General features: G+C 35.2%; 4 protein-coding genes and 1 pseudogene across 10 annotated transcripts; 4 read left to right on the forward strand and 1 right to left on the reverse strand.

Annotated features, from left to right (window-relative positions):
- Positions 1–1,107: 1,107 nt before the first annotated feature.
- LOC117623332 lies at positions 1,108–3,169 on the forward strand. The gene is made up of 4 exons (XM_034354272.1): positions 1,108–1,283; positions 1,943–2,146; positions 2,459–2,883; positions 2,981–3,169. The coding sequence occupies exons 1-3, from the start codon at positions 1,173–1,175 to the stop codon at positions 2,840–2,842; spliced, it is 699 nt and encodes a 232-aa protein (XP_034210163.1). The 5' UTR covers positions 1,108–1,172; the 3' UTR covers positions 2,843–2,883; positions 2,981–3,169.
- Positions 3,170–5,492: 2,323 nt separating this feature from the next.
- On the forward strand, positions 5,493–6,740 carry LOC117621862 (annotated as a pseudogene).
- Positions 6,741–8,063: 1,323 nt separating this feature from the next.
- On the reverse strand, positions 8,064–13,390 carry LOC117622283. Of its 7 annotated transcripts, none has more exons than XM_034352907.1 (7): positions 13,209–13,390; positions 12,528–12,727; positions 11,324–11,799; positions 11,070–11,141; positions 10,120–10,300; positions 9,488–9,574; positions 8,064–8,798 (listed from the first exon to the last, which is right to left on the reverse strand). In XM_034352907.1, the coding sequence occupies exons 1-4, from the start codon at positions 13,363–13,365 to the stop codon at positions 11,102–11,104; spliced, it is 873 nt and encodes a 290-aa protein (XP_034208798.1). In that variant the 5' UTR covers positions 13,366–13,390; the 3' UTR covers positions 8,064–8,798; positions 9,488–9,574; positions 10,120–10,300; positions 11,070–11,101. The 7 variants fall into 7 exon arrangements, with proteins under 7 accessions (XP_034208798.1, XP_034208794.1, XP_034208795.1 ...); XM_034352903.1 differs by having other exon boundaries at positions 10,039–10,300; XM_034352904.1 differs by lacking the exon at positions 9,488–9,574 and having other exon boundaries at positions 10,039–10,300.
- Positions 8,163–9,758, forward strand: LOC117622282 (two-pore potassium channel 3-like). The gene is made up of 2 exons (XM_034352899.1): positions 8,163–9,251; positions 9,361–9,758. The coding sequence occupies exons 1-2, from the start codon at positions 8,182–8,184 to the stop codon at positions 9,506–9,508; spliced, it is 1,218 nt and encodes a 405-aa protein (XP_034208790.1). The 5' UTR covers positions 8,163–8,181; the 3' UTR covers positions 9,509–9,758.
- Positions 13,391–21,107: 7,717 nt separating the features above from the next.
- Positions 21,108–23,835, forward strand: LOC117622375 (WRKY transcription factor 28-like). The gene is made up of 3 exons (XM_034353028.1): positions 21,108–21,737; positions 22,178–22,318; positions 23,157–23,835. The coding sequence occupies exons 1-3, from the start codon at positions 21,235–21,237 to the stop codon at positions 23,611–23,613; spliced, it is 1,101 nt and encodes a 366-aa protein (XP_034208919.1). The 5' UTR covers positions 21,108–21,234; the 3' UTR covers positions 23,614–23,835.
- Positions 23,836–24,500: the final 665 nt, after the last annotated feature.

Below are 24,500 nucleotides of genomic sequence, written 5' to 3' on the forward strand. Positions count from 1 at the left end.
TACACCCTGCTGTCAGTATTGCTTTGCGAGATGAAAGTAAGCTGATAAGTGAGCGAATGAAGCACATTCTGTATGAGGTAAATGCTTGTTTAACATTTAGACTATCAAATATGTGCTGCTTGTTGCTGTCAACAAAGATTATTGAATATGAGGTTTTTCTTCTTCTTCTTCTTCTTCCTCCTCGTTTTTTTACTCAATGATCTCACTAGGAATCATATGAAGAAAGTTCTTCGTATAATATCTATATGTGTAATTATTTAGGTTTAAGATGCAACTTCCTCATGCTCGTCATTATACCATCTATATCATGTCTACATTTATTTCCTATTTATGCAGAACCACTAATCGAATTACTACTGTTAAAAGTTAATGCAAGTAATTTTCTATGGTATGGCCAGGTTCCTGTAAGGGTTGCTTGTGGCCTATTATTTGAGCTCCTAGGCCAGTCAGCAGGGGATCCACTTGTTAATGAAGATGACATTCCCATTGTCTTACGATCATGGCAGTCGCAGAATTTTCTAGTAACATCGTTGCATGTTAAAGGTTCTGCACAAAACATTAATGTTTTAGGAATAGTAGAAGTCCAGGTTTGTTCCTGTTTACAGCATTAAAGTTTTTATTAAGTTTCCATGCTTAGATTGATTGAAATTTATTTTCCATCATAATTCATCTCATGTTTGGTGCAGGAACTGCTTGCTGCTGAGGGCATTAACATGCCCCGGAATATTCACGAAATCATAGCACATTTAACTTGCCGCCTTGCTTGTTGGGATGATAGGTGATAGATTTTTTTAATCTCATCTTCACCTTATCCAATTAATAGTACTTCAGTTATAGTCAAATAACCGCCTCCTATTATCTTAGCTATTAATTAAGAGGGGAGAATATATGTAGAAAGATCATTAAGCATTTCATTCTAAACTTTCCATGTAAGCAATTTTGGCACTGCTATATATTTACACTCATAAACCATGCAAGGCTTCTATTATCAAACGACTTTTTTTTTTTTTTTTTCTCTTTGTACTTTTCATTATTTTTCAGGTTATATCGCAAGTCCATATTTGGGGCTGCAGATGAAGTTGAGCTGAAGTTTATGGACAGGTGCTTCACTCCACCCATCTCGTCGTATTCTATAGAAAAGGTTTACATTGGATGTAGGCCTATTGATTTCAATGTATGACATGTACAACAAATTATGTTCCCTTGTGAATAGGAGAACCCATGAGGATATGTATCTATTCAGTATAATATTGAACCAAGAAATCCAAAGGCTATCAACCCAGGTATGATACTTGTGTTATCCTTTACAGAAGCCTCTCTATCTTGTGCAGTATGAGAAGCAATTAGAAGTCTGTCTGTAGTATGTAGAATTATTCAAATCAGTTGCGTCATCTTGTTATTAGCATAATCGTTATGGATCTGTATTCTGACTCTCTGTAATTAAAATTGCCAGTTGTCAAATTTTATCACCTTTTGTCTCATGACAAGTATGCTTCAATCTTTGGATGAATAAAAATATTGGAATATATTTTTCTACTGAGGCAGAGGTATGTAGTAGCAAAAATAACTTAATCAGCACAGACAAAATAAGGGAGGCAAAAAGGTTGCAGTTATTCTGAACATCAAAACACTGTTATTTTGCCACAACCAACATGCTCATGCTCAAATTTTGTCTATAATTTATTTTTGCCAGTTTTGTGCCCTTCTGTTCTTTCTTTCCCTCCTCCTTTATGTCTTTCCTTTTAGAAAGGAGTTGCTATTCCTATTTTTAAGACATTTTGTTTTCTTCCTATGAGTCACATTTCTTCTTGTTGCTTTAGTTTCTCTGGCTGGCTACAATTTTTCATTTTCGTACTAGTTTATATAACAAATCTTTTAATTAGTTTGAATCACACAAACATACTTTTCACCCAAACTTGGTTTATTGATGTTCATTGAGAAGGTTATAAGAGTGAAGTGGACACTCCATGCACGAGAGGAAATTGTGTTTGAGCTTCTTCAGCACTTGAGAGGGGATGCCGCAAAGAGCTTGCTAGAAGGAGTAAGAAAGGGTGCAAGGGAAATGATTCAAGAGCAAGAAGCAGTTCGTGGTCGCTTGTTTACTATTCAAGATGTGATGCAGAGCACTGTTCGTGCATGGTTGCAGGTTTACAGACAAACTCTAATGCTTAAAATTGTCATGGATTCCTTACAACCCCGCAGATAACTTTCCATAGCTCAAATGTTTTATCTTCGAAAGTTTATGACGGAAAATGCATTTCATTATGAATATAGTGGAAATATTTATAGCATAAATTTGTGAACGGCAATTTCATTTACGGGATCTGTGTTACATTTTAGCTTGAAATTAATTTGCTGTAGTGGCTAGTTGATCAAGGTATAGTTTTGATGCTCTATTGTCACTGTTGGATTTTTTATATAATGGTACTCTCACACTCTGCCGCTACTCTAATTCTAGGACAAAAGCCTCACAGTGACGCATAACTTGGGAGTTTTTGGGGGTTGTGGCCTTGTTCTTTCTGTCATTACTGGCCTTTTTGGGATCAATGTGGATGGAATACCAGGAAACGAAGGATCTCCGTATGCATTTGCTCTGTTTTCTGCTGTTCTGGTCATGTTAGGGGTTATACTAATTGGAATTGGATTGGTTTACCTTGGATTAAAACAACCCATTGTTGAAGAGGATGTTGAAGTTAGAAAACTAGAGCTCCAAGAACTGGTTAAGATGTTTCAGAAAGAAGCAGAATCTCATGCACAGGTACGAAAAACTGTTCCGAGAACCAACCCAACTGCTGCAGGTAGACCCCCAGAGAGTGCTGCACGTTATGTTCTCATCAGCTGAACAAATAATGCGCAAGTTGTCCGTTACGCCATAGGCATGCGGTAAGTGCATTTATAAATTATACCTCATTACACAAAAGGGTTCTTGGTGACATTTTTTAGCTTATGCCAGATTCATGAAACCATTTCGGTTATGCAGGTAGACTCGTACATGACGCAGGTTATGTTCTCATCAGCTGAACCAATTTTCTTTTTCTTTTTTTAGTTTGACAGCTGAACAAATAATAAGAAGTTGTTAAACTTTCTTCATGTGTTCTCCAACCGAAAAACAAAACTTTCTTCATAGAGTAATGCATTTATGCTTCATAATACCAAAAGGGTTCTTGGAGACTTGTCTTATTTCATGGGTGAGCTGCAGCCAGATTGATGAAACCCTTTATCATTATTATTATTATCTGCATTTCTGGCTTTTTTTTTATCCCAAGTGGGACAATAGATATTCGAGTAATGGCCTAATAGTAACGGATAGAGCTCTTGGGCTATGGAGAAATTTAATTAAGACACCCAAACAATTTCACAAAAGACTTAATAAATATAAATTAGTTATATTGTGGACTTTTTCTTTAATTTTTTTTATATTAAACAATAATTAAAATATAATTACTAATTAAAGTAATTCAAAAAGATTAAAATATTATTCAATTACATATATTTAATTAAATAAAGAAGTAGACTAAAAAATAAAAGTAAAGAAATTAATTTTTTAATATTTCAAAATTAAAAAATTAAAAAAATCTGTTCCGATGAAAATTCATTTGCACAAGTCTATGCCGGTGAAATTTTTCAGATTAAATTTTTTTTTTTTTAAATGTATAGCCGCACGGCTATACGATTTATATATATTAAAGAAAGGAGCGCCCAGCGCATAGGTGCACGTGTCAAAAGAGTAAAGCTGGTAAAAAGAATTAGTATAGTCGGGCGGCTATACTCTTCATATATATACCCGCTAGTGCCTATGCGCCACGTATCAAACAGGTAGTGGCTGTACAATTTTTAAAAAATTTAGAAAAACGAGTATAGCTGCCCAGCTATACTATTTTTAAAAAACAATTAAGGAAAAATTGAGATTTTTTAAAATATACATTTAATTTTTTTAATAATATGTGAGAATTATGTGTATAATACATGAATTTTATGTTTTATTGAAATTTTTGTAAAAAATACGTGTATTAAACATGAGAAATATATACTCGAGTAATGGCCTAGTAGTAACGGATAAGGCTCTTGGGCTATGGAGAAATTTAATTAAGACACCCAAATGATTTCACAAAAGACTTCATAAATATAAATTAGTTATATTGTGGACTTTTTCTTTAATTTTTTATATTAAATAATAATTAAAATATAATCACTAATTAAAGTAAGGCTTAAATGTCAAAATAATCCATGTGTTTTAACCATTTGGCCAATTTGATCACTATGTTTTTAATTTGGCCGATTTAGTCCTTGTGTTTTCCTCCGTTAGCTAATATTGTCCATTCCTTTAAATTATTATTTAAAAATTAATAAAAACTGTAATTGTTTTAAATAAATAAAAAAATTACAAGTTCACTTTAATGATTAACAAAATAAAGGCCTGCAAGCCTCAAATTCTCCGATTGATCACCACCGATTCAACCCTCTAATAAAAAGTTCTCCGATTTGCATCAACGCTGCTAGTCTCTTCTACATACCCGTAATACAATCCATGGGGTGGATAAAAACATTAGCAAGAGTAAAAGGGCCTCGACAGCCATGAAAAGAAGGATGAACAAGAACAAATGGATTGTTGGCTCTTGCAATCATGCTTATCCTTTATCTTATTAAGCTTACCTGCTAGCCTAATGCTGCACTGCATTGTGCTTATTTTTGTTTCTCTTAACAAAAAGATTAACAAAATATAAAAAAAATTGGAAACCCAACCTCTAAACCCTCTTCTTCTCTCCAGCAGCCAACACCAAACCACCATGAGCGATCCCACCCAGCCACTTCCCCCCTGGAATGTGGTGGCTGGTCTTTTATTAGATTTTTAATTAGTTTAAATAACATTTATGAATTTTTTAAACAACAATTTAACGGAATGGACAACATTGACTAACGAAGTAAAACACAAGGACTAAATTGACCAAATTAAAAACACGGGGACTAAATTGGCCAAATGAATAAAACACAGGAACAATTTTAACATTTAAGCCTTAAAGTAATTCAAAAAGGCTAATATATTACTCAATTACACATATTTAATTAAAGAAGTAGGCCAAAAAAACAAGAGTAAAGAAACTTTTTTTTTTTTTTTTTAAATTTAAAAAAAAACCTCTCCCGACATGCGGACAAAATGTCCCAGATTAAATTTTCTTTTTAAACAGTATAGCCGCACGGCTATACTATTTATATATTAAAAAAGGAGTACCACGTGTCAAAATAGTAAAGCCGGTTATACCATTTCCTAAAAAAATTGAAACAAAATTTAAAAGAGTTCTCCTTAAACTTAGATGAACAAACAAACCACCACTCAACTTTCTCTTCTTCCCTGGATTTGACTTGTAATTGGAGTTGGTGTTTTTTCTTCACAAATTCAATAACACCAAGACTTTAAATCCTTAATCTTTCATCACCATGGATGAACCTTTTCTTCCCAAGAATGACCACAAGACTTGGCGTTGGCGGCAAAGATGAACCAGAGTCTAGCAGAAGCACAACACCAACAACTTCCTTGCCCTTCAAGCCTCTCACCTGCTCCGCTGGTCACCGGCAGTGATGCTATCGTTCCCGATCCTATTCCCACGCCACCAACCTCTTCTTCTTGCGCCAATCCCATTGCCATATTGAACAACAACAAGAAGAAGCTCATAATTGGTCTTATTGTGTATGTCATAATTGGCATTGTCATATTCTGCACAACAAGTTTCGAGCTCGGAAAAACCTACAAGCTTGTGGATGCTCTGTACTACATTGTGGTCACGCTCTGCACCATTGGATATGGCGACATTGTTCCGAGTACCACGCTTGCCAAGTACCTCACCTGTTTCTTCATCTTGCTCGGTTTCGGGTTCTTCGAAATTCTGCTAAATGGGTTGGTGGCGTACATCTGTGACAAAGAATCAGTCTTGTTGAGGCCCTCGGATGGGAAGTTCAAGAACATGATCCAGACGTATATGGTGGATAAAGAGAAAGGAAGAATCAGGACAAGAAGCAAGATTGGGTTGGCATTCGGAATTGTTATTGTTTGTATAGGTATAGGGACATTCGCAGTGCATTTTCTGGAGGGCATGAGCTGGCCTGATAGCATTTACCTCTCTGTTACATCAGTCACACAACTCTAGGCTATGGGGATTTGAGTTTCAAGACTACTGCAGGAAGGTGTTTTGCAATTGTGTGGTTATTGGTAAGCACATTGGCTGTTGCCAGGGCATTTCTGTATTTCACTAAGCTTAGAATGGAGAAGAGGAATCGCAGAATCACCGATTGGGTTCTTCAGAAGGAGGTTGATAATGATGGATGCATCAGGTAAACCCTGATTTTCTCTATATGGATTTAAGCCTATTTTGACATGGTTTTGAAAATGCACTATCTTGTTTGAGTTGAGTTTCTCTTAGTTAACTTTCTTTCTTTTTTTTTGCCCTTTAACGGCATTGACAGCAAATCAGATTTCATCATATACAAGCTTAAGGAGATGGGAAGGGTTGCAGAGAGTGACATCCTGCAAATATGCAAGAAATTTGATTCTTTGGAACATAGTAATAATGACAAAATTACTCTTGCTGACTTAATGGAAGGTAACAGGTGACTTAATTCCAGTATGATTTTTTCAATGGAAGCAAACTGAGACATGATCCAGATTTTTGTACAGCAATTAATGGAAGCAAACTCTGAGAGTGCTGAATTTTTAAATATACAGGTACATAGAACTAGGCACATGAACTTAGTGGTTTCACTCCAAAGCAGAAAACCCAAAATTCAATTCTTTTGTAAATACTTTGAAATTTCAAATAAAAATGATCTTCATTTCATCGTTACTTGCTCGTTTCGTTTACTGAATCTCGCAAGATCCCTATAAGTTTAGTGAATTGCATTCTCTGTTCTATTACTTGTGTTTGGGGGTGTCTAATAAAAGTCACTCAATCCCCAAATGATCTTATGACAGGATGCTTGTTGATTAAGAAATCAAGTATCTGTTTACTATAATTCCAACTTGGGGGGAAGTTCTGTCTGGCCATGCCTAAATCCCTAGTTTGTACACAAAAGAATAAGAGTATGTTTGTCCCTTGCTGTTTGTAAAGATATTGGTTTAGGCCTGCAGCATACCATTTTTGTTAAAACTCAAGAGACATATAATAAATAGAAAAGTGGATAACAAATAAAAACAGAAAGCAGTGACTTTCAGAGGATAATTGAAATAGAACAAGTATAAACATAATATCAATAACTAAAATAAAATAATTTAAGTTGTAAGTGGTGAAAATATTTTAATCATATTATTTTATTTAATATACTGAACTTTCAATAAGCACAAAAGATATAAAACGTTGTTTTGAATTTAGGTTGGTCAGACACAAAAGTTAGGTTAGTCAAGTCCTCATCATCATATACTTGGACAAATAGAAGTCAGCCAAAATAGAAGTTTGATTAATTTTTTTTCCCACTGTATTGGCAAGATCATGATGTTCACATTTTTTATTAACACACGTCACTCTTTATGTACTTTTCAACAAATAGCATACTAGGGCCTTGATATAATTATATCACGTTAACACCAACTAACAAGTTTTAATTAAGTTTTTCATCATTATAATAATAATATTCACCAGCGATCTCATATTCGAACTCTCATAGCATCTTAGTGTATGTGTGTGGAAAAAACCCATTTCCTTCCTAACTTTGAAAAGGAAAAAAAGCTACTTAATTTTATGAGTTGAGAAACAATTAAGAAAGTTCGTAATTCAAGTGATCAAAAAACATTCCTCAATGGACTCGAGATTCTGTATTTGATTTGCTCCTTTCCTATTAGTGCTTGTATTAAGAAAATTACATAAAAAAAATATTTATTAAAAAAATAATAAAAAAAGAAGGTGGAGAAATTAGCCCAGTGCAAGTAATCTCCCAAGTCACAAGTTAGATCACAACTTACAACTACCATCACATAAAAATAAATTAGCCGCAATTATGATAAAGGGGTGCAATTTAGATTAACAACCACTCAACTCTCTCTTCCTCCCTGGATTTGACTTGTAGTTGGAGTTTTATTTTTTTTTTTTTTTCCTTTGCTTTTTTATCCAATCTTTCTTAAAAGAGACGACATAACTCAATAATACCAAGACTTTGAATCTTTAGTTTCGTGAAATACATACAGAGCCAATCACCATGGATGAATCTTTTCTTCCCAAGATTGAAACAAGACTTGGCGTTGGCGGCGAAGATCAGCAAGAGCCTAGCAGAGGCAGAACACCAAGAAGCTCCTTCCCCTCCTCAGCATACCTTGATGTTGGTCCATCCAGGCGTCTCTCAACTGCTCAGCTCCTCACAGGCGGTGATGTTATTGTTCCCATTATCACAACACCAAACTCTTCTTCTTATGCCAATCTCATTCTCAACTTGAACAAGAACAAGAAGAGGAAGCTCCAACACCGGTCACACTCGGCGCCATCGGTGTTTACCGACGCCCGGGTGCCAATTCGAGACTCTGTGGATCCTAGGCCGTCCCCTAAATCAACCCCTTTAATTGTCCGCCAAGCCTTCATCGGTGTCATTGTGTATGTCATAATTGGCATTGTCATATTCTGTACAACCAGTGCAAATTTCAAGGGCCAAGAAACCTACAAGCCTGTGGACGCTCTGTACTTCATTGTGGTCACGCTCTGCACCATTGGATATGGCGACATTGTTCCGGAAACCACGCTTACCAAGCTCTTCACCTGTTTCTTCATCTTGGTCGGTTTCGGGTTCATTGATATCCTGCTCAACGGGTTGGTGGCGTACATCTGTGACAGGCAAGAAGCAGTCTTGTTGAGCACCATGGATGAGACTAAGTTCAACAACATGATTCAGACGTATATGATCGATAGAGAGAAAGGAAGAATGAGAATAAGAATCAAGGTGGGGTTGGCATTGTCAGTTGTTATTGGTTGTATAGCCATAGGGACAATTACAGTGCATTTTTTGGAGGACATGAGCTGGATTAATAGCTTCTACCTCTCTGTTACATCAGTCACAACTGTGGGTTATGGGGATTTTGCTTTCAAGACAGTTGGAGGAAGGTGTTTTGCAATTGTGTGGTTATTGGTAAGCACATTGGCTGTTGCCAGGGCTTTTCTGTACTTGACTGAGCTTAGAATCGACAAGAGGAATCGCCGAATTGCGAAATGGGTTCTTCAGAAGGAAGTTACGATGAGGGATTTATTAGCTGCAGACCTTAATAATGATGGATGCATCAGGTAAACCCTAGCTTTCTCTACATGGATTTAAGCCTATTTTTGAGTTTTCCCTTCAGTAGCTTTCTATTTATGTTAACTTTCTTGTTTTTTTTTTTCTCTTTAATGACAGCAAATCAGAGTTTGTCATATACAAGCTTAAGGAGATGGGAAGGGTTACGGAGAATGACATCCTGCAAATTTGCAAGCAATTTGATTCTTTGGAACACAGTAATTATGACAAAATTACTCTTGTTGACCTAATGGAAGGTAACAGGTGACTTAATTCCCGAATGATTTCCTCAATGGAAAGACTGAAGGACTGAAGCATGATACAGAACTTGCTCCTGCAATTAATGGAAGCAAACTGTGAGAGTGCTGAATTTTTCAATATACAGGTATATAGAGGTAGAACTAGGCACATGAATTTGGTGGTTTCACTCCAAAGAAGAAAAACCCAATTCAATTCTTTTGTAAATACTTCCAAATTGCAAATAAAAATGAGTACTCAAAGATCTCATTTCATTGTTACTTGCTCGTTTCGTTTACTGAAGTCATCTGGCAATCCCTACAATTTTAATGAAAGTTCACTTACATTCTCTGTTCTAGAAAATCTGTGAGTTTATCAAAAGAACAAGAATTGCTGCGCAGAATTCAGGTATGGAACATAAACAGCCTGCTCAACTACATTATCTAATGCAAACAAAACATTTTACAATAGAAGCAAGGGCATGAAAGGCAGCTGAAATGAATGACATTTGAAATTGGATAGGCATCAATCAAATACTATGGGCAAAGCAACTAATATTACTTTTGTTTGTTGATTAAGGCGAAGCTCTGTAAAAACCCGTCTTTTTTGAAATATCATGAACAGTTCCTGTAGGTTGAGCACCTTTTTCAAGGAAATATAGATGATGTCTGCTAAAATTCATTCAATCCCCAAATCTTGCTGAAGCAATGAAGTAGCTGTTTATTGCTTTGCAATCCTTTGACAAACTGTATCGCACTATGCACACATAAGTTCACAACATGAGGTGGAGCTTTCCTTAGAGATTTATTAATGCTTGGGCTACCTGACAGTATGGACAAAGAGAGTATCATCAGTCAACTGTAGTTTTTATTAATTTCTCCATTACACACTGTAAAGTTTTGTTTCACAGTTTCTTTATCGCGCAATAGAACTGTCTGATTTAGGCATGGATGAAAATATGTGATTCACCTAGGGCATAAATCCCTATATATACAGGCAAAAAAAAAAGGCACGAAAAAAGGAGGGGTGATATGACATTTGTTGATTACAATATGATAGTCATATTATAAAGAACATCGTAATCAACTAGGTTGTCCACACCAAAGCAAAGATGCATTTATAGATTGAAGAGGTGCATATGTCTCTGCCTCTATGTATACTTGACTGGCAGCCAAAACTCTAAATATAGCCTCTCCCCCTTTATCTTCTTGGGATCTTTGCTATCAAGTGTCCAGGGAAGCAAATAAAGGGCAACATGTTATCACCAAAAAGCAAAACCAATTACATAAAACTGTTTCCTGATTATTCCATTAATTATCAAGGCCTAGAACATCAACCCCAGTCCCTCAGCCTAATATTGATGCATACCAAGAGGCAGATGATATATAGACACAGTCCTTGCTAGTTTTCATGCTATAAACTTCCAGCAGAGTCCTGAGAAGTATGATTTGACAAAATCAGGGACTGAAGAGACATCTTGTCGTCTTAATTTTTCACGTGTAATTTACATGATCTCCAACTTCTAGTTTAAAAAACTTCCGTGCTAAAAACAGAGTTGGAGCTAATTTCTCATGCATAAATGCAATCCTTACCAGATTCCAGAGACAATAAAACAATTGAAGCTTTATCTGATCTCCACATTTGCCATCTTGATACTTGAAATTCTGTGATCGCAAAGATCATGAATGAGAAATGGAGTTAGAAATGAACATACAGATCCAGAAAAAGAAAAAAAAACTGAAAGGCATACAGGAAATGTTACAGGAGTAACAGTTATGAGTGTTAAGTCTTGTAAAGGGGACCATTGACAAACTATACCAACTTTTGTGTTCACTAATATGCATACCTCTGTCTAATGCCAGCGATACCCTCAAGAAGTTCCATTATTTGTTGCACCTTAAAAAATTTTGGTTTCTCCTGGCTGTCCACTACCAAGGTTGAGATTCTTAAAATAGTGACAAGTTCTGCTTCAATTTTGTTAAGTTGATGATCCAGATGTTCCAAGAATTTCTCAAAAGAGGTTATTCCCTTCAAGCTAGTAATTATTTCATCTTCATTCCAAGCTCCCTTATTTAAAGGTTCACGAAGATCCTCCCCTTCTAGCTCAACAGGTATGCTTGCTTGGCTCTCTGCAAGAAGCGGCTTTTCTTCATCATTACTGAGCTTCAGATCATTAGAGGCCAATTCTTTGCCCTCCTCCAAATCTTCTGCAACATCTGGTGTTGGGGATACAATTCGAACTGGACTGAAAGTATCATCTCTGACAACTTCTAGATCCAAAGTAACATTCCCAATTAGCTGCCTTTCTTTTAGAGAAATCGCCTGAAACCAAATTAGTCTTCTTCTGATCATATGATAGGCTGAAAGGTAAAGTTCTTGAATAAGATATATTAAAAGATCATATATTGGAATAAAAATATTAAGAAAAAAATTTGAAGGAAAAAGTTTATCTTACTAGTGGTTAGGATTTTTGTTATCAGTTATGACATTTTGGGGAAGAATGATTTGAATTTGGGGCCTCCTGTCTAAGAAAGAGTGGCTACTAACAGGGCTATACCCTGACCTCCTTCCTAAAGTCTCAACTGAGTTAAGACCTGACATTTTGGGGAATAATGGTATGAATTCGGGACCTCCTGTCTAAAAAAGAGGTGTGGCTACCAACTGGGCTATACCCTAACCTCCTTCCTAAACGCTCAACTGAGGTAAGACCTTACATTATTTTCTTTTATGCAGTAATGAACAAGAATCATCCACTGTAAGAACAGAGATGTTCTCCCCTATATACCTTTTTAAAAAAAATCACGTATGGGTATATGAGTGCCTTCCAAAGTACCAGGGCAGTGATAATCATATCTGGGAATGCTGAAAAAGGGGAAGCTTCAAACATCATAAGCCAATCCACCCGATGGTTCATTTTTTGTCAACAGAACCATATTGGATTAGTGGACTTTCATCTTAAACTGCTTTATTAAAACCAATGATTCTATCCAGTAAATTCCTCAGCTAAAACCAAGCAAATTTCTTTCATAATTAGTACCATTTTATTTTACCTCATTAAGCTTTGAGGAAAGCTCATCAAGCAATTCTATGCGTTTTTTGGACTTCTCCAATGCTTCTATGACCTTTTTCTTCTGAAAGAGTAGTTCCCTTGCATCATCTTCCTTCCCAGTTTGGACATTAATTGCTGCTTGCCTTTTAAGATTCTCAGCTGTCTCTGACAGTCGAAGAAGCCTCAACCTTGCATTGTTTGCTAAGCCAACAACCAAGAATAACTATCATAAGGTGCAGCAATTAACCAACAGGGAATTCAACCTTACACTAAAAGCACATTGGAACAGAAAAAGATTAAGTAAATAGAGGACCAAGAAAGAAAATTGTAACTCGGCAAAAACACTAGGCCAATACACTATCCAATCATCAACAATGAACAAACAACCCATCAAATATTGGATAGAAAGGAACTTCATAACCTAATCAAAAGCATATAGCTATAAACATAACCAAATTTATGCACTAAGCAGAAAATCTAATCATATTATTGATTCACAAGAGGCTTCATACAAATTCTCTAGAAAAAATAACTTCCAATAACAAAAGAAAACAAACACAAGACAATAACTTGCAATGGATTCAGGATAAAAATGTGTTTTTTCATTTATAAAGGCAAAAGGGTATGCCCAATACTATGGAAGACACCAAAACAGGTGCATTGTGTAGTTATATTTATATACCTTTGCCTCTGGCGCTCTCAGCCTCAGAATGGAGCTGAACGAGTTGAACACGCAGCTGCTCGGTGTCGACGTTGGAAGCCAAGCACATGGGTCTCCTCCATAAAGTTCTACGAGGGACAGCCATGGCTGTGCCACCACCAATCTTCAACAACATCATCTCTCTCTCTCTCTCTCTCTCTCTCTCTCTCAGGAACTGGAAGTCAGGATGAAAGGAGGTCCGCCCATGGTAGGGCCCATAACTTATAGTCTTGAAGGGTGAAGCCCATTTTTAGATGAAATTATATGTTTCGAAATGGTAGTGGTTTGTGAAGGCCTTTATTTCTTTTGAAATGGGCTTCAAATTGTATTTGCTTGTGTCCAATGCTTCTCTCGTGTCATAATTTATTTTTTTCTTTCGTAGCGGCTTGGCTCGTGTCCAACGTTGTTTGTTTGTAGTAAGAGATCTATTAAAAATATTATTCCTACAATTGGGGTGATGTGTTCAATTCATTTGAATGAATATAACTAATGGCATGAATTGAAGTAAATTGGGTTTCGTATACATGGATTATAGTTCTTTCAATCTATCCTCGGCGTGGTTTATAAAAAAAACATGTTTTATTTATCAATAATGTTATTTGTATCACATTTATTGATCACATTACTGATCACATCTTTAATAGAGATGAACCCTATTAGTGTATGTGAGATTCACATGTATTAGAAAAGTGATCAATAACGTGGTCAGTAAAAATGGTCCAAATAGTAACACTATCTTTCCAAACAGCAACACTACCTTTCTGAAATTCTGATCAAGCACAACTCAGGCCTACACCAAATTGAAGTAAATTGGAGCCTCTAAATGTGGAAACCCTCGTTTTCTCTCTTATTTTCTAATTATGTCACATCTCTTTCGTTTCAGAGTTTGAGTGTTTCTTCTGCTCATGGATTTGGTAGGCTGAGTCCATCATAATTTGGGCCCACGTAAAAAGGACGTCCAAGGGCACTTGAGTGTTGAGATAGAGAGAGAGAGAGAGAGAGAGAGAGCCCATGATTTGATTTGACCTAAAACTAATAATAATATGAATGTCATCTCAGTTTTGCTTGCTTTGCTCCCATCCCATATATACCAACCATGGCAATTATAAATCATGAATGTCATGAGTCAGTCAGTCAGTCAGTCAGTCATGAAAAGCCCCCGTCAACAACGCCCACCCACGCTCAATTCAACACAACAAAGTGATTTTGACAACCTCCTAATTCATTCATTCATATTTTCACAGTGAAAAAAATGAAAAGAAAGAGAGAATATGAATTTCAATTTGTGGTGTTTTTCTCAGGTAAAAAATAATATATATTCATGTCAGCTGTGGCGACGCATGCATGTGGTATGGTTGCTATATAGCACGCATGAGCTAAGAACCTAAGAACCTAAGACTGCAGTCTATATCACATGCCATATTTTTCTTTTTCATTTTTTCCTTTTTTTCTTTCTTTAATTGTGCGTCAGTTTTCCTCTTTTATCAATTTATTATGAGTTGATGTTGAAGTTGAAGTTGAACCTCTTATGAAGAGGAGCTATTTCGTTGTTACAAAAGAAAAAGCTGGCACGCCTGCAATTATATTTTCTGAAATGAACATGGAAATTTAAGATCCTCTTCAAAGTATCAATCAATTTGTGTACTGCGTATTCATGATGATCTATTACTCTTACCTATAAGGAACGTGATTTATTGCTAGACTGATGTTTATGTCGATAGATACAACTACGGTGAACCTAATTAGTAAATTCATTGTCTAACAACATAAGCATCAGTATGATAATATAATTTTGACCAATAGAGTGTTAGTTGAATTGCGTCAGGTTTTTGGTGTGTTTTCAAGTGGTCATGCATAGGCTCAAACCCCTGTGGTACCCATGTGTGCGAGTTTCCTCCCTCCTCCTTTCTAACTTTGGCAACAACAACAAAACATAACTTTGACCAGAGGATGTTACTCATTTAATATAGACCACATCTTTCATAGAAAGCTTGTTGTCGCATGGGACAAGGATATAAGGCTTTTGAAGAAAGAGTGTCAAACTAGCCCACTTCCAAAATGCAAATTGGGAAACTTTTGGTAGTACGTACTAGAAGTAATCTAGCCACAAGTTTCCTCCATCATTAATTTGCATTAGAGGTAATGATCATGATGTTAATCAAACTGTCAATGGAGAGAGAGAGAGAGAGAGAGAGAGAGAGAGGAGATAGGATGCATGTATGAGTGCTGCTAATATGCACAAAATGTCTGAGTTTGTGAATTATGCCGGATTTTTGGGGTTAATGTTTGACTTGTAGCTATTAATATGATTATATGACATTTGATTTGATCTGTAATATTATAACAACAGATGACAAAGCAAGGTATTCATTCCCGTATGTCTACTTTATTAGGTATAATTTTGCGTACGAAACAAACTAAATTCTTTTATCCTGGTGGGTGCTGCTCTGCAGAAACTCCATTCGCACTTCTCAAGAGTCAACTTTTTCTTTTGCTTTGTAAATTTTCTTCTCGAAAGTTCACGTGTTAGTATGACTAAAGCATCCAATCTGCATTCTTCTACATGTAGATATGTATGTCTTGAATCAAGTATAATTTAATTATTTTTCATGTATAGCTAATGTTCCTTCAAAAACCTAAGCCAAATTATATATATATGAAAATTCTCTTATGCGAAAATTCGGATGTTATTATTATGCAGACGCTATATATTTTGTATTATCACTCTTCGTTTTATTCTTGTTTATTATGGTGTCTATACTGTAATAACATACGGACATCCAAATAAGATTATATCTATATATATATATATATATATATATTTATTTATTTATTTATTTATGTGTATAGTTAGGCAGTCTTGTCATTTTGTACGAAAATATGGCGTTGAGGAGTTTTATACAAGCAAGTAAACCCAAGAGTGGGCATAAAAAACGATCCTATATAAGACATTATGCTCTGTCCTTTTGAAAAATTATTTTGTGCATACGAAATACTACGGCCCATGTCGACATAGTGGATCAAATTCATCCATATAAGAAAACACACGTATACACAATTGTTACATCAAAACTTTAAATGTTGAACCAATATATTGGATTAATTACTGCACATTAATTCATTATGATATGAATGTGAACTAGATAGTACTATGCTGGCATGAGACGCACCCAATGTATCGATTACACATTTATCTCTTTTTTATTATCTTTTTTTTTCTGTGGTGGAGTTAACTTTATGTTTTCCAATATTGATATATATTTTATTAATATGTGAAATTCAAATTTAAGATCACGTTCAAAATTGAAAAGAGAAATGTCATTAATCGATTTAGAGTTAGTTTTTGTTTTAATACAAGTGATAGTCTAAATTATAAGGGAGGAGTTTCTCTCACACACAATCAAGATGTCATGAAGGTTCGAATCTAAGATATTTTGTCTGCAAATCAATACTCTTTTTATTGGACTAGACTTATTGGTAATATCACAAAGGGTTTTTAGGTTCAATTAGTCCTTGAACTTTGACCCGATTCGTATTTTGATCCCTTAATTTTCAAAATCGTTCACGTCAAAGTGCAAATCGAGTCAAAATTCAAGTACCATTAGACCTAAAAACCTTATCACAAATCAACCCTAATACCTTTTTTTTTGCGGCAACCGTAATACTAATTAGTATTGCTTGCGTTTTCTATGACACACATGTACAATTTAGAATCATATAGTGCGAACAGAACATGCATATGCAAAAGATAATAAAGCCAAGCTTGCCCCTCTTTCTATGTGCAGGAAAAACGAATCTAGAATGTTGTTTCTAAATCAGTAACGCTAAGTCAAATCTGCTCATTTCTATCTCCAAACTGAACTTAAATTAATGTGATTGGGAAATCAAACAGCTACTCTTTGTTAGTAAATTTTGACCTTTTGAGCATGTATGAAGATAGACTAGTCAACTTGTCCCATAAATTATCTCTGATGCTTCGTGTCAAGACATAATTAATATAAAACTGTCATTGTCTTTCCCATTCATCTCCTCTGTAAAAAAATAATATTTAATTCTTTGGTGGAGCAGATGCTACCATGACTGCTTGAACAATTCACAAGGAAAGAAAAAAAAAAGGATATCTTTATGAAGAAGAAAAAATATTAGGGTTGAATAGATTCCCTTTCAATCTAAACGCTTTAGTGGTTGGGTGCAGTCAAGTGTGCTTCTGACTTAATTGAGGAAGAACCTTCCTTTCACATTTGAACCTTCTCCTTTGAAAAAAAAAACCACATGGATTTGAATGTCAATCTTAAATTAAACAAAACAAGGTTGTATTTTTTAATCCTTAAAGAATCAAAAATCAGTTCGAATTGTTTTTATGGAAATGATTCGTTTTCCTCTTTCCTCTTTGTTAACAGGGAATTCATGTGTATTTATATAAACGATAATTTATTTTAAACTAATCTAAATTACGAGAAGGGAGATTCAAACTCGAATTCAAGATGAAAAGCACATCTAATCTCGTGTCTATATATATTTACTATAGTATGACAAGAAAGGACATGTACTCGAAATTCATGTGCCTAACATGAACTAAAAACGGTGAGCTACCACTTATATGAGCTACAGTCAAACACGCTAGCTAATTGACACTTGATCAAATTTGTTCTTTGTTTGTATCTTCCAGTGTTTGCTTCCACATTTCATTATCAAGTACGACATGGATGATAAGGACTTATATATTTTCCAATTTTACCAATTTTTATTGATTAAATTGAGCAATATTGCTTGTAAAAGTTCCCTAAATTGTATGTCCCATGAACAAATCTTGATTAGCTACTAATTCATTTACTCCAAGACAATGGTCCAAACAAGTTTGAGAATGTTTGGTATGTTCAAGAAAGTAATCCCACAAGAAACCTAATGCAAAAGACCATTATTCTCAAACTAATTCGTAGCAGCATTAATTCTTTATAGTCTAAATTACGAAGGGAATGAGAATTTCTCATATACACACACTACCAAAATGTTACAGGAGTTCAAACCGGAGACCACTGATATGTAAATCAAAATCCTTTCCAACTAGGCTAGACCTCGTTAACTAATTGCTCATATATGCTTAGACCCATATGTATGCATGATTAGTTTTTTGTTCTACCCTAATACTAAAATGCTTGGAATAAAATATGATTAATCAAATTAATGTAGATCTAGGGCTGAGTATTTTACCCCGAGATGGGGCAAAATCTGAGTAATTTTTATATTATATATATACATATTTCAATATCATATATATACTTTATGTCTATTTGTGTAGGATGGCTCGTACTGCCTAGACCTAACAAATAACCTGCTCTTCATTGACCAACACTCTATGCCAACGGTAGTGTCACTTGTCAGATACAGATAGTATTCTCCTTTTACGATTTACAAAGGACACCAAAATGTCAACAATCTCAAGCTACCTCTTCAATTTAGTTGCGTTTATAATTATTTCTTTTTAGATTTGATCCATCCATCGATTGATGTTCTCCCGATCAAAAGCCGCACCACTAAAAATATTCCCAAACCATATATATCACACACCAATATGCACATATGATGTATTATATATTATTCCGTTCAAGAATTCCTCAATGAAGCTTATTTAAGAAACTTTCCTGTAGAGGTTACTCTGCATTATATTTTATTAATTCAAACCGTCTGTTTTATATATATATATATAGTATCCGTTCAAAGATCCTTCAAATAAGCTTATTTAAGAGACACTTTTGTAAGGATCATTTCGTATTCTATTTTATTAATCCAAACTGTATATTATATATATATATATATATATTACTTAATTATTACCCCACTTTTCCTGTTTATATACCTTTGGTTTCACATCTTATATCATATTTTGGTATAATCTTCTTTCTAAAATCAAATTAGTCATCCTTAAATCTGAACAACTACAGAATGATTGCTTCTTTTTGTTTTTTGTTTTTTTTTTTTTCAGTCAATTGTAAATTTTAATAATAGAGCTATATATATATATATATATATATATGATTGGTGATTGCATAGAAAAGTCTTGGATCCATCTCATCATGATCTCTTGGACACCAAAGATACTTCATCGATCATATCAATTGGTCCCGACATTCTGTTGTACAGATCACTTGACACATTATGTACCAAACTATTATTTTCGTTTGATGATTTCATTTTTTATTAAACAAATAGTTTTAGCCATTTTGGTCTTATTTTAGTTTGCTAAATAGCATCTGATTATTAAACAATTAGTTTTAGCCATTTTTGTTTCGTGGAAGGTCGTTGCGGAATATGCGACTAACTAATATATATATGCATACGATACACGTACAAAACCTTGTAAAAGACAGATTGTGTGAAAGCAATTTTATTGAAGAAACTATACTTTGCAACCTTAACCATTCTTTGTTATATTGCCATATATAGTTGCATTAGGATTGTTGATTATATCTGACTGATGATTCACATTTACAATTTGACAACATAATATATAATACTAGCGAAATCACATGTAGGTCTGGAATAAATCTGTAGTATTCCGAACAATTTAAATAAAAAATTAATCTAATAACCACCTCAATTAAGATATTTAGACTTCTCGACATTCTTAACAAGTTTTTTAGCTTCGTCCTTTCTGATAAGAAACAACTCATTATAAAGTGAACTTGAGCTCAATGTTTTGTTACTTTATAGTACTTTAGTTTCTTAGTTTCATCATACAAACTTTTAATATCCTTGTTCTCATAAAAGAATTAAATCACATAATTCAACAAATAACATGAAACCATACACTTTTTTTTATAAAATCTAATACAAATGAGATCTGAGGCCTGCAAATCTGGGTTATGTGTAGACATTTGGGGAGAGAGAGAGATTCAAGCAATCACATAATATGAAATAGAAGGGGTTACAAATATAGAATTAATTATTTATAATTGAGGAAAAAAGAACAAATAAATTAGTTCGTCAATATAACAAATCATATGAGGTTGGTATTTGACCAACTTGTTGCGTTTTGACCGGCTTTCAGGAAACAGGAAAAAGCGAGCCACAAAAATCCGGGGGTTTCCGTAACGGAGATGACGTGAAGGCCCAATCAGCAAGACATAGGCGTGAGAAAGGAACAGAATGTCTTTTCGCACGTGCCAACTACGGTCAAATGACGGTGCCCAATTCCTTACACGTGTATGCCCTCGAAGAAAACCGTAGTGTATTGTGTTGGGCATGCTGGATATCTTGACCACCACACCCCCGTGGTCCCTACCCCCAAAGCTAAAATAATCTGATGCGACCCGGGCAGACCATCTTTGCCTACAACCACAAGCCTGTGGAACTGTGGAAGTGACGGGCTCTCTGATCTGATTTCAGTGTCTTATGGCGAATTCTTTGTGATTCTTTTCCAACCTTAAAACGGCTTCTGCAACTTTGGCAGCTCCCACCATTTTACCATTAAATATTTGTTCCTATATATTTTGCAATTTTGTTGATTTTTTTTAATTGAGTAGATGAGTTGCCTATATGATTTTATATATTTTGTCAATTTTTTATTTTTTATACAAGTGATAATTAAAATTAATATAATTTATCAGGAGGAGAATTCAAACTTGAGTGCAAGAAGGTATGTTCACTGTCCCACCAACTAACTCATTTTACTGGGAAGAGAATTCGAACTTAGTGATCTCTAAATGTGTTGTTTGGAACTGGCACGTGTATGTTTACCCACATAAATGTCTTATTAGGACAGAAGTAGAATAGGGCACAAGTGTGCAAAATAGCCAAAAGCTACCACACATCCCATCTGATCAACTCTCCTCTCTCTCTCTCTCTCTCTCTCTCTCTCTCTCTCTCTCTCCTATTAAAAAAAAAAGGCAAAGATAAAAATCAAACCTAAAGCTCATTTTCTCCCAAAAGAACAAAGCAAGAATCTCAGCCCCATCTCTCTCACCTCTCAACTTTCTTCTTCTTCTTCTTCTTCCTCTTCTTTCTTCCCATGTCAAATGAAAAGAAAAACCCTTACCAGTATGACCCTTTCGACTACAACCCCCATGAAATCAACAGGTCAAGCTTTCCATTCTTCAATTATGGCACTCACTCCATACAAGATCCACAAAACCTACACGGGTTCGAATCCGATCACCCCAATTCTTCATTCATGAGCTTCACTGACTGCCTCCATGGCTCAATGGACTACAACACCCTCTCAAAAGCCTTTGACATGTCATGTTCTTCATCTGAAGTCATTTCTCCCCAGTTGGATCATGAGAATTCCAAGAACCAGCAGGCTGCTGGAGCTGCAGGTGTAGGAGATCACTCGGTGGGGACTAGCACCACTGAAAACCCATCTACACCAAACTCCTCAGTTTCTTCTTCATCTAATGAAGCTGCTGGTTCTCATGAACATGAAGATTCAGAGAAGAAGAAGAAAGAAAAGCAGCCAAAAGTGGCAGTGTGTGATGAAGCGGCAGGAGATGAGGAAGACAAGTCAAAGAAAGGGTAGGTTTTTTTTTTTGGTTCTTTGTTGCCAGATTCATGGTAAAGGTTAATTAGCAGCTTTTGAGGGATATCATTTGTTACTCCACTATTTTCCACTCTTGGTATATATATATGTATGGATAAATATAGGGCTTGGATTGACTAATATTTTGTCAGGAGGTAGACTGTCATTTAAAAGGTAAACAAAAAAACTTTCTAGTGCAATTTTCCCCTTGTGTTTTCAACTTACATGGCATTAATTAATACGTCTTTAATTGAAGAGATATTTATTTAATTATTTTTCTTTCTCATTAGATTTCTGATGATTAAGATTAACCAATAACCATACATGCAACATCTAGAAACTTCTGGGGAGCAAAAAGGAAAATAATGGGATCTGTGTTTAGAACCCTAAAATCGAGTGCATACATATCTAATTTGCTTAGCTATACGTGATTCAGGAGCAAAGCGAAAAAGAAAGAGAAACGGCAGAGGGAACCACGGTTTGCCTTCCTGACTAAGAGCGAAGTGGATCACCTTGAAGATGGATACAGATGGAGAAAGTACGGACAGAAGGCAGTCAAGAACAGCCCTTATCCTAGGTATACTTAATTATACTTAATTGCCTTTCTTTACAATTTCCACACTAGCTCAACGTACATTCCATTAAAAAAAGATTTTAAAAAAAAAAGAGAAAAAAAAAAAAAGAGTCCAACTTATAATGATTTCTGGATGTCTGATGTGAACAATTCTCCAAATTTTCAAACCAGCCGTTATTTCTTGGCCGGTCAATAGGCGTTATTTGATGATCAAATATTTGTTATATGTCATTCATATCTGTTATGGTTACTAGTTAATTAAAACTCTTTTCTATTGTATACAGAAATGATGTTAGCCTTCACATTAATCCCTAACTATATAGAACAGTTAGGACCCGTTTGATAACCATTTCAATTTTAGTTTTTAGTTTTCATTTTGTGTGCTAGAGTATAGCGGAAAATGAGAGTTAGAATGGGAGGATGAGAGGGATGAGTAACTAACTTGAAAGTGAAAACAATTTCAAATGGATTTCAGTTTTTAGTTTTTGTTATAACTTTTGTTACTCCTCCCTCTCATCTTCCACTCATATTCTCACTTCCATTCCCCCTCTTTTTCACTTTTGTTACTCATCCCTCCCATCCTTTCTCTCAATCTCATCCTCACTTCTATTCTTCCTCTTTTTCCTCTATACTATAGGACAAAAAATAAAAACTAATAAAAACTAAAGTTGAAATGATTAAACGGCCCTTAGTTTGTTTGATTGGCTCCACTTTGTAGTTTGCTCTTTAATTGACATCATTCATTTCCATGCTTGTGATACAGAAACTTAAATAACATGAACATTGAAAGAGTAATTTGGTGAACTCACACAGCTTTGTAACTTTCTTCTTCCATTTTCAGAAGTTATTATAGATGCACTACTCAAAAGTGCGTCGTAAAGAAGCGCGTCGAGAGATCATTTCAAGATCCATCCATTGTGATCACAACATATGAGGGTCAGCACAACCATCAGTGTCCAGCAACACTCCGTGGAAATCTCAACCTCAATGCCGTTGGAATGCTGTCCCCTAATCCCCTTTTGACATCCGCGTCTCTCAATGGATCAGCGAGATTTCAACATGAATTCTTAACCCAGTTTCTCCCAATGAACAACCAATTGCAATTGCAATTGCAAAGCCATCATCATCAGGATGATCACCAAGCAAGTAATTCCATGATATATTCAAACCTCGTGGCCCCTCACCCTCATCATCATCATCAGCAGCATCAGCGGCAGCAGCGGCAGCAGCTACATGTTCCTGACTATGGTTTATTGCAAGATTTAGTTCCTTCATTTGGTCACAAGCAAGAGCCATGAATTTCATGATCACTACTTTATGATATTTTCAGTACCCTCTCACTCATGAGTACATCTTTTCCTATCTCATTATTGCAATACTGTCTAATATGTACGCTTTCTCTGTGGCCATCTCTCTTCTTTTAGCACTTAGATTTTCTTTGATATGTAAGACTCGGAGACAGTATGGCTCTCAAGAATAGCATTTAATGCCTACGTACTAGTGTACTTCTGACTATTGCATGGAGTGCACATCTATACATATATTTAAATATATGTTGTTCTTGTTCTTAAAAAGCAGACTTTTAATACGTATTAAGCCTCTAAAATATGCATGAGTCGAAGGTGCTTGTTTTGAAGGAATGGCAGCCTGTATATGTCTAGCTATACTTGACATTTGTATACTTATAATCTGTAAATATATATACAGTATCTTTGTATTGAGGGACATCATTTAGGGTTCCTTACGATTTTTTTTTCAACGATCTAAACCATCTATTTTAAAGTCTACATTTATATATTCTCTTTGCAAAAAATTAGACAAATAAGAAACCATTTCGACATCCAATTGTGTCCTATAAAATCAATAACCATGGTGCTTCAAGAAAGTACTAAAATTTCAATAACTCAATTGAGTTGTCAAATGATATTGGATTCAAGTGATTTTTTGAATGATTATCTAAAAAATAGATTGTTTGGATTAATGAAATACAATGCGGAGTGGGCCCTTATAGGGTGTCCCTCAAATAAGTTTATTTGAAGAATCCCTCAATAAAAACTTTCATATATATAGCTAGCTAGCTAACATTGAAAATGAGGGCTTAAATGTGAGGATTTTTATTCAGACCTCCAAAGTTTTCTACTTAGATAACCCAACCGGCGACCATCCAATGTCCAGCCCCTCCCAC

This window comes from Prunus dulcis, chromosome 3 (genome assembly GCF_902201215.1).
Source record: "Prunus dulcis chromosome 3, ALMONDv2, whole genome shotgun sequence".
In the NCBI taxonomy this organism is placed as follows: Eukaryota; Viridiplantae; Streptophyta; class Magnoliopsida; order Rosales; family Rosaceae; genus Prunus; species Prunus dulcis.

Excerpts from the sequence above, each read along its gene's own strand:
- LOC117623332 (XM_034354272.1), top strand. The coding sequence starts at position 1,173 with ATGTATGACATGTACAACAAATTATGTTCCCTTGTGAATAGGAGAACC. Across the intron at positions 1,284-1,942 it reads TCCAAAGGCTATCAACCCAG|GTTATAAGAGTGAAGTGGAC; the intron begins GTATGATACTTG and ends TTCATTGAGAAG. Across the intron at positions 2,147-2,458 it reads CTGTTCGTGCATGGTTGCAG|GACAAAAGCCTCACAGTGAC; the intron begins GTTTACAGACAA and ends CTCTAATTCTAG.
- LOC117622282 (XM_034352899.1), top strand. The coding sequence starts at position 8,182 with ATGGATGAATCTTTTCTTCCCAAGATTGAAACAAGACTTGGCGTTGGC. Across the intron at positions 9,252-9,360 it reads AATAATGATGGATGCATCAG|CAAATCAGAGTTTGTCATAT; the intron begins GTAAACCCTAGC and ends CTTTAATGACAG.
- LOC117622283 (XM_034352907.1), bottom strand. The coding sequence starts at position 13,365 with ATGATGTTGTTGAAGATTGGTGGTGGCACAGCCATGGCTGTCCCTCGT. Across the intron at positions 12,728-13,208 it reads TGAGAGCGCCAGAGGCAAAG|CAAACAATGCAAGGTTGAGG; the intron begins GTATATAAATAT and ends TTGTTGGCTTAG. Across the intron at positions 11,142-11,323 it reads ATCGCTGGCATTAGACAGAG|AATTTCAAGTATCAAGATGG; the intron begins GTATGCATATTA and ends TTGCGATCACAG.
- LOC117622375 (XM_034353028.1), top strand. The coding sequence starts at position 21,235 with ATGTCAAATGAAAAGAAAAACCCTTACCAGTATGACCCTTTCGACTAC. Across the intron at positions 21,738-22,177 it reads GAAGACAAGTCAAAGAAAGG|GAGCAAAGCGAAAAAGAAAG; the intron begins GTAGGTTTTTTT and ends TACGTGATTCAG. Across the intron at positions 22,319-23,156 it reads AAGAACAGCCCTTATCCTAG|AAGTTATTATAGATGCACTA; the intron begins GTATACTTAATT and ends TTCCATTTTCAG.